The following is a 9,449-nucleotide window of genomic DNA, read 5'->3' on the forward strand; positions in this document are numbered from 1 at the left end:
TCAATATCGCCTTGAGCGGCAGAACTACTAGAGCCGGCCCTGATCACAACTCACCTTATTATCAGTGACTGACCAGTCTCAGCGAGCAATATCAGTACCAATTTGAGTCAATAGTCAATACCCGTAGAGGGAAAAGAAACTTCTGGTGGCTTTAGAAACAGATTGTGAGCTACAAACTGGGGGACAAAAAAATGTAAATATTTAGCATTCTACTGATATATTGCTCATCAAGGGCAACCATATGCAAAATTTTAAGGGAGGGCTCAGATATTTTTTCCATGGTTTAGCAGGATATTTTCCCGATAGAAACCGTTTTCAGTACAGATTAGAGTTATTAAAATTTGACATTTTTAATAACTTATTCATTAATGGCTAGAGAAGAAATGTTTTATATTTTTGCAAAGAAAAAAGTACTAAGCGCGAGGAAGTTCTAATTTCAAGGAGGGGCTGAGCCCCTCCCCCTTCCCCCCCCCCATATGGGCGCCTTTGTTGCTCATTGCTCTCATCAAGACTTGTGCTATCGATGAATCACTACAAGTTCTGGACCACCAAAATTTGTCACTGCATTAGATCTTTGGGTAGTCTGATGTAGCACCTTTATCAAACTTTATTATCACATGTACTCAAAAATTTCAGACAGTGTTGCAAGTATATATGTGCATATTTTGTAAAATTTACATAACCGGCTGCGTAAAAGAGGCAGCTTGGTGTTTACAAACGAGAACCCCCACCGACTTAGAATTTCAGCATTGCCCGTCTCACTATTGGCGATTTCGGTTTATCCCCTCATTACAGTGGTAGCAAAAGTTAGTAGAAAAGCTGAAGTAAATTAAGAAGAAGGGGGGAAACTTAGTCAGTTTAGTTTTTTTGTGGGGGGGGGGCTGCACAGGGACAGTTTTAGACATCACTCCAGCGCTCTTAACAGTTAAAGAACTCCAGTCACAACTAAATTGGTTACAGAGCTCGCTTAGACCATTTTAGAATGAGCCTTCTGACATTACTATATCATTGTGTGGCATTTTGTACTTAGGGGCCATTCATTAATTACGTAAGGATGACTTTGGCAATTTTTGACCCCCCTCCCCCATGTAAGGGTACGTAAGATTTTTTTAACCCCCCCCCCCTCCATTCTTACGTAAGGTTCCATTTTGTTTTTCAAAATAATAAAATAATGAATCTTACATCACTGGAATCATTGTTGAAAAAATTTTAAAAAACTTTTTGTGTAACGAAATATTTACTAAAAAGTTGAAATCTAGGTTAAATGTTTTTTCGACATTTTTTTTAATGTTTATGATGCGATACTAATAAAATATAAAACATACCAAACAGAGTGTGATTCATTCATTATATTTTACACCATTCTTTGTAAAACAAATAAAAACAGCTCATCCTAATATGTTTCTTACCTTCCAGCACAAATGAAATATGATCCCTGCTAAACCACTTAACCGCGCGATTTCTAATATAAAATATAGACTTTGAAAATCTTGCATAAGAATTTGTTTAACCCCCCCCCCCCCTAAGTAAGGATATGTAGAGATTTTTCCAACCCCCCTCCCCCTCAGGACCCTTTGTAGTTAATGAATGGCCCCTTAGGAAAAGTATAAATTAGTGAGATTTGTTAGTGAACTTCACTCAATCATTGATTTTAGAATGCAAATTACAGGTATTCATCCAGAATAAAAACCCCCAAAAAAGAAACACTCCTTGAAGAAACTGCCTTAAAAATTCCAATGACGCAATCTGCGCCATGGAACCCCCCCCCCCCCCCCCCGGCCTATGCACCCTCGTTAATTAACATTTTTGTTTATCAGAGTTTAATATTTTATTACTTTAGAGCATGGTTTCTACGATTTTTCAATAATTTTTTTAAGTAATAGAAATTTTGTTAAACAGAGGATTATTTTGCCCCCTCCTTTTTTCCCCCCAAAATCGAACGTGCAAAATGCTGGGATTTTTTGCCTGTTCTTGCTAGAAGGGTAAGAAGTAATTTGCAACAGGTATAAACTTTTTTTTTTTTTTGGATGTTTGGGTTTGGCCATTTTTTGTCCTAATTTTACTGTACTATTCATAAAAATCGGCCGAACGGTCTAGGCGCTATGCGCTAGACAGAAATCCAGACACACGGACTTTAAGCTTTATTATTAGTAAAAATTCTCTTTTCTCACTTTTTTAATGACATCACTCGTAAATTTGCCCCTTTACTCAACAAAATAAATAGTAATGAATACATTTAATATTTTTATTATTATTATTATTTTATTGTGTTGCTAAGAATTTAATAATTTAAAATGTTTTCTTTTTTGTGTGTAGGTGCTTCTTTATGCCCAGTTCAGCTCTTTAAACTAGACATCGCATCATAGACATCAGGAGATTCAGTTTCGATGCAAGTGATTTTCAAACCTTGAACATTTTTCGGTATAGCAATGCTGTCTTTTGAAAGAGGACATTCATCATTACACTTCTTTATAGTGTGAAATAATGTTTTGAATCTAAGAATACTTCTTGAACATGGCCTGTGTATAAACACCTCTCACACAAGGTCCCTTAAATTACAGAATACAAAAGTCTTATTTATATGTTTTATGAAAACTTGCCACTTAGGGCATAAATTTAGAGTCATCGAGAAAGAGGTGCCTTTGACAACTGACGTTTTCTTTAGATTGTTGATAAAAATCCATAACCTTAATAATATTCTCAAATACTCGGCAAAAGATATGTAATCCATTTTTTAGACACGTATGCTGTACGCTACTAAAATTTTGAGATTCATAAGCCGAACTAAACCAAATTTGGAAGCACATTGCATTTATGTAATAAAATTGAACAAACCTTAGGATGCGCTTTTGGGATATTGCTTTATGTAAAAAACTATCTTCATATTAACTCAGAAAAATAAGAAGACGCATTTAGCGTTTATGTAATGAAACAGCATATTATTGAACTTGCCTTAGAATCTGCCTTTGAGCTATTGCTTCATGTGAAAGATACTCTTTAAATTATTTGGACAAGACTGTTCTATAAAAGCAAACTCAAATATGCATAAAACATTGTGCACTGAGGAGAAACCATATGCTTGTCGTTATTGTAAAAAAACATTTTTTCGAAATTCAGAATTAAAAACTCACTTGAGAATACACACGAATAAGAAACCATATTCTTGTGAGTATTGTAAAAAGACATTTTCTCAGGTTTCCGGTTTGAAATTACATTTAGGGGTACATACTAATGAAAAACCATATTCTTGTGCACATTGTAAAAAGACGTTTTCTCAGGGTTCTAGTTTGAAAAGACATTTGAGGACTCACACAAAGGAAAAACCATATTCTTGTAAGTATTGTATAAGAACATTTTCTGTTAGTTCAAATTTGAAAACACATTTACGGACACACACTAATGAAAAACCATACTCTTGTGAGTATTGTAAAAAGACGTTTTCTCAGTTTTCCGGTTTGAAATTACATTTGAGGGTACACACTAATGAAAAACCATATTCTTGTGAGTATTGTAAAAAGACATTTTCTGTTAGTTCAAGTTTAAAAACACATTTGAGGATACACACTAATGAAAAACCATATTCTTGTGAGTATTGTAAAAGGGCATTTTCTCAGATGGGAAATTTGAAAACACATTTGAGGAGACACACTAATGAAAAACCATATTCTTGTGAGCATTGTAAAAAGCCATTTTCTGATAGTTCAGCTTTGAAAATGCATTTGAGGACTCACACAAAGGAAAAACCCTATTCTTGTGAGCATTGTAAAAAGAAATTTTCTGTTAATTCAAGTTTAAAAGTACATTTGAGGACACACACTAATGAAAAACCATATTCTTGTGAGTATTGTAAAAAGACATTTTCTCAGTTTGTTCATTTAAAAATTCATTTGAGGGTACACACTAATGAAAAACCCTATTCTTGTGAGCATTGTAAAAAGAAATTTTCTGTTAGTTCAAGTTTAAAAGTGCATTTGAGGACACACACTAATGAAAAACCATATTCTTGTGAGTATTGTCAGAAGACATTTTCCTTTAGTTCAAATTTGAAAACACATTTAAGGACACACACAAATGAAAAACCATATACTTGTGAGTATTGTAAAAAGGCATTTTCTAATACTTCAAGTTTGAAATCACATTTGAGGATACACACTAATGAAAAACCGTATTCTTGTGAATATTGTAAAAAGACATTTTCTCATAGTTTTTCTTTCAAAAAGCATTTGATGATGCACACTAATGAAAAACCATATTCTTGTTATCATTGTAAAAAGGCATTTTCTGTTAGTTCGGTTTTGAAAGCACATATGAGGATACACACTAATGAAAAACCATATTCCTGTGAATATTGTAAAAAGACATTTTCTTTTAATTCAAATTTGAAATCTCATTTGAGGACACACACGAATGAGAAACCATATTCTTGTAATCAGTGTAATAAGACATTCTCTCAGAGTTCCAGTTTAAAATCACATTTGAGGGTGCACACTAATGAAAAACCATACTCCTGTGAGTATTGTGAAAAGAAATTTTCTTTTAATTCAGATTTTAAAAAACATTTGAGAATACACACTAATGAAAAACCATATTCTTGTCAGTATTGTAAAATGGCATTTTCTGAAAGTTCTACTTTGAAAAAGCATTTGAGGACACACACAAATGAAAAACCATATTCCTGTGAGTATTGTAAAAAGACATTTTCTCAGGTGGCAAATATGAAAATGCATTTGAGGATACACACTAATGAGAAACCATATTCTTGTGGTCAGTGTAACAAGACATTCTCTCAGAGTTCACATTTAAAAATTCATTTGAGGACTCACACAAAGGAAAAACCATATTCTTGTGAGTATTGTAAAACAACATTTGCTCATACTTCAAGTTTGAAAAAACATTTGAGGATTCATACTGAAGAAGAACCATACTCTTCTCATTAGTGCTGGGCGATGTTGCAGATTTGAACATTGCGATACATCGGAAGTGAAATATTGCGATATTCCAATACATTGCAATGTTTTGGTATATTTTCTTTTACTTAAATCAGGTGTGTCCTTGGCAGGTGAGGGAAAGGTCATTGTTCATGCTGCTCTATTGAACTTTTTTAGAGGTGTTTCTTTTTTTTTTATTCTTTGTAGTTTCGGTTGGGGGAGGGGGGAACCCTCCTGAATAAATATAAATTCAAGATATTGTCACTGAAAATCATTTCTCTAACACCAGTAACAATTTATTTCGTATGTTTTTTTTTTTTTTTTTGGAGAAGTTGCCCCCCTCCACTTGTTCTCCCCTAATTATTATGAAATAACAGGTGTGTGAGATGATTATCAACTGAACCTTATGTTTTTGATTGAATGAATCAAGTTTGAATCTGTAACTGCAAAAAAATTGAAAATACAATTATTTTAAACAATAAAATAGTATAGATTGTTAATTCACATTAGCCTGATGAAATCATGACTTCAATAAAGTGATTAAAAATGATTAAAGTCTTTTGATTGTTTAAAATTTTATTTTGCAGTTTTATAGAATGTGACTAACTATTAAGTGAATAAAATATGACAACGAATATAAAGTACAAATTCAAAATGAAAAAAGGTTAAAAAACCAGCAAACAGCTGTTTCGGCACTCTAAAATACAAGTGCCATCATCAGTGCAAATAGAAACGAAGACAGGTTCAACCCGACTAAAACACAGTCGAGGCGAACAATGTTAGAGTGCCGAAACAGCTGTTTGCTGGTTTTTTAACCTTTTTTCATTTTGAATTTGTACTTTATATTCGTTGTCATATTTTATTCACTATGCAGTACAAAGTTTTCGGCTACTTTTTATGTATTAACTATTAAGTATTTTGTATATACAGCATCAGCTTCAATTAGAAAAGGTACTTTGTGTGCATAACAGATTTCACTACTCCAGAAGTTATTATTATCATTTTTTTCTTTTGTGTGAATCTTACAATATTATCCCAATAGCAGGAGAAAACATGAATTTTAGAGTGACAAAGGACATCTGTGCCAGTGGCTTTGTATGATTACCCTCACCCAGGCTGCCGCTAGGCATCTGAGCGCAAACGTGTAAACAACGGTAGGAGTTGTCCTAAACTTCCTAAAATTTCAAATTTTGTCCTGGAATTTTGAGCTTATATATACATACACACACACACACACACACATATATATATATATATATATATATATATATATATATATATATATATATATATACATACATACAGGGTGTTTCGTTTTAACCTGCAAGTCCTTTATTTTCGCAACTGTTAAGTCTTAGATGTATACTTCCAATTGCATAAGTGTTGAAAATCAGATGCAGAAATGAGATATTAAAAGTTTAAAGCAAAAGTAAAAATGAGTCAAAAAATACAAAATTTAACTTTTTATGTGGGCCCCAGGACACCTAACTTATATTTAGAGAAATAATCCCCATTGAAAACTATTACTGACACTTGACATTTGTGTGACCAAAACTCAAGGAGATATTTGAGTTTAAAGTTTTAAGGGACCATACAAAAGATGAGATTAGAACTTATTGCCCTTTTGAAGGAGTGCCAGGTTGTCAAAGTAAATAAAATAAGTATTTATATTTTTTATTGCTATATTCCAAAATGAATGCAAATGTTATGCCATGATATGCAAAAGCACACTACAAAATCTTGAACAATTTGAAAAATCACACTATATGCACGCATATAATTTTAACCCTTGTTAACCACTACATTTTCCCCCAAAAGGTGTTATTGATGGCTAGTGTAAAGTGGTAAGTCACAAAACGCTGCTCTTCATAGCTCAGTGAATATTGATCATACTAATGTCAAACTTTTTCTGTTGGAATGATTTTTCAATGGAGAAAATTTTCCTAAATATAAGTTGGGAGATTGGGGCCCGTATAAAAAGTTCAATTTTGTAATTTTTGACTTATTTTTATGTTTACTTCAAACTTTCAATATCTTAACCCTGCATCTGATTTTGAACATTTTTGGAATTTGAAGTATAAATCCAGGACTGACGGTTGCGAGAATAAAGGTCTTGCAGGTTAAAACAGAACACCCTGTATACAGGGTGTTCCGTTTTAACTTTTTATACTGGCCCTAGGTCCCCTTAACTTATATTTAGGGAAATAATCTCCATTGAAAAATAATTCCAACACAAAAAGTTTAAAATTAATACGACCAATATTCATCAGGATATGAAACACAGAGTTTTGCGTCTTACACCACTTTTTACTCGCCACCTTTTGGGGGAAAATATAGCGGTTAACAAGTGTTAAAATTATGTGTGTGCATAGAGTGCATTCTTTCAAATTGTTCGAGGGTTTGTGGTGTGTTTTTGCGTATCACAGTATAACATTTGCATTTATTTTTTTAATAACAATGAAAAATATAAATACATTGTTTTTTTACTTTGACGACCTGTCATTCTTCTGAAATGTTCCAATCTCATCTTCTGTATGGTCCCTTTAAACTGGAATATCCCCTTGAGTTTTGAAAATTCATTCATTTGATAAGTTCCAATCTCATCTGTATGCTCCCTATAAACTGGAATATCTCCTTGAGTTTTTGTCGCACAAATTTCAATTTTCTCGTGTCAATAATAGTTTTTAATGGAGATTATTTCTCTAAATATAGGTTAGGGGCCCTAGAGCCCATACAAAAAGTTAAATTTTGTATTTTTTGCTTCAACTTTCAATATCTTAACCTTGCATCTGATTTTGAACATTTTTGGAACTGGATGTATACATCTAGGTCTAACGGTTGTGAAAATAAAGGTCTTACAGATTGAAACGGAACGCCCTGTATATCTATATCTATATACATACACATATATATATATATATATATATATATATATGTGTGTGTGTGTGTGTGTATGTTCCCTACACGAATCCACAGTTTACGTCGGATCTTGACCAAGTTTTTTAGTTAGGTACTTGGGCACCCGAGAAAGAACGTACGGTACGAAATAATATCCGATCAGTTCAAATTAGCGCCATTTGAAAGCCCGCGAAAAATTCCCCTGAAATTGAATTACTTAATTCAAATTTCATAAAAAGCAAAGGCTGTAAAATCACTTGGGAAAAAGTTAAAAGCATTTTTAAGCCTAATGGAACTTCAATATCAAATCAGAAACTTATTGTTTGCCCGATCTCATTTTAAATTAGCTTTAATCAAACCATTCAGAAGGTTGCTACTTTTTTTTCTCTCTCGATTGTGACTAAATAAATTTTGTTTTGAGGTAAAAAATTTCCCTTTTGATTATTATTTGGCGATTTATCTTTCTTTCTTTTTTTTTGTACTGCCAGCAGGACATAATCAAGGATGGATTTTAGTTGTATTGATGAAGGGTTGTGCTTAATGTATTCAGGAATTTTTGATTTGCCGTTTTCTTTCTGTAAGAACGCTTATTTTTTGACGTTAAATTTGACAGTTTTTTCTCTCTAATTGAAGCCTGATTATTGAATATGCGTCACTTGACAAAACTTTTATTTTCTAGGTCGACCGTGCAAAGACGGGCAATGCAGCTAGTACGCAGTAAAGTAAGATAAAAGCAATCAGTAACAAAAGAGTTTCCGAAATTCCTGCATTTGGGAATACATAAGTAGCAAGATATAAGAAATAAAGAGTTACAAAAATTTATGTCAGGCAATACATTACAGAAGCTAGAGAACCGTGATTTTTTACATTTTGATACAGGGTGTAGAAAGGAGCTGAATTCGATACATTTTGACATTCCTCCTTCTCCCATTTATATTTTAAATGTAGCCACAAATTTTCAAGGTTGTCAAGCACTTGAAAATAAAATTTACTTTTTCAAGTTCTTTTCTTTCTTTCTTTTTTTTTTAAGGAGCGAGGCTGCAATTAACGATTTTGCGCTAAACAAAGGAATCTAAATTAATTAATAAAACCATAAGTGATATATATTAAGTGATAAATATTAGGAGGTCGCAATTAATATGAAATATATTAATAACAACAACTTTATCATTTTACAGTTAAAAATTGTCTTACAACAAAATATCACAATGTGAGTATCATTTTTTTTTTTTTTTCAAATTGCCTCTATAACCATATGCTCTAATCTTTGGCGGTATTTTTTTCCTGACTGGAATCGACTACGTATTCTACTATATCGTTAAAATAATACCAGATAGATGGAGCTAAAAGTAGAGTAAATATTTCACCATTTCACTTTGCCCCATGTTCCCCTATATAACGTTTTACGCTGCAAATAATCTTTGTGGTAAGTGTACTGTGAATATCGGGCATAAAATCTCCCGCATCCTAATCACCATTTCTTTTTAATGGATATGCCTTGTATTATATATTCTAGAAAATCATCCGTCATGAGCAAATTTCTTGACCATTTAGATTCTATTTCATTTGTGGAAACAAGAAACCCAACGAGTAGGGTCTTATCACAATTTGTGATTGCAAAAA

At 32.7% G+C, this 9,449-nt stretch overlaps 1 protein-coding gene across 1 annotated transcript; it reads left to right on the forward strand.

The window, feature by feature from the left end:
• Positions 1-2,836: 2,836 nt before the first annotated feature.
• On the forward strand, positions 2,837-5,449 carry LOC129220272 (zinc finger protein 658B-like). The gene has a single exon (XM_054854655.1). The coding sequence runs from the start codon at positions 3,042-3,044 to the stop codon at positions 4,935-4,937; it is 1,896 nt and encodes a 631-aa protein (XP_054710630.1). The 5' UTR covers positions 2,837-3,041; the 3' UTR covers positions 4,938-5,449.
• Positions 5,450-9,449: the final 4,000 nt, after the last annotated feature.

The sequence above is a fragment of the Uloborus diversus genome, chromosome 4 (genome assembly GCF_026930045.1).
Source record: "Uloborus diversus isolate 005 chromosome 4, Udiv.v.3.1, whole genome shotgun sequence".
Classification (NCBI taxonomy): domain Eukaryota; kingdom Metazoa; phylum Arthropoda; class Arachnida; order Araneae; family Uloboridae; genus Uloborus; species Uloborus diversus.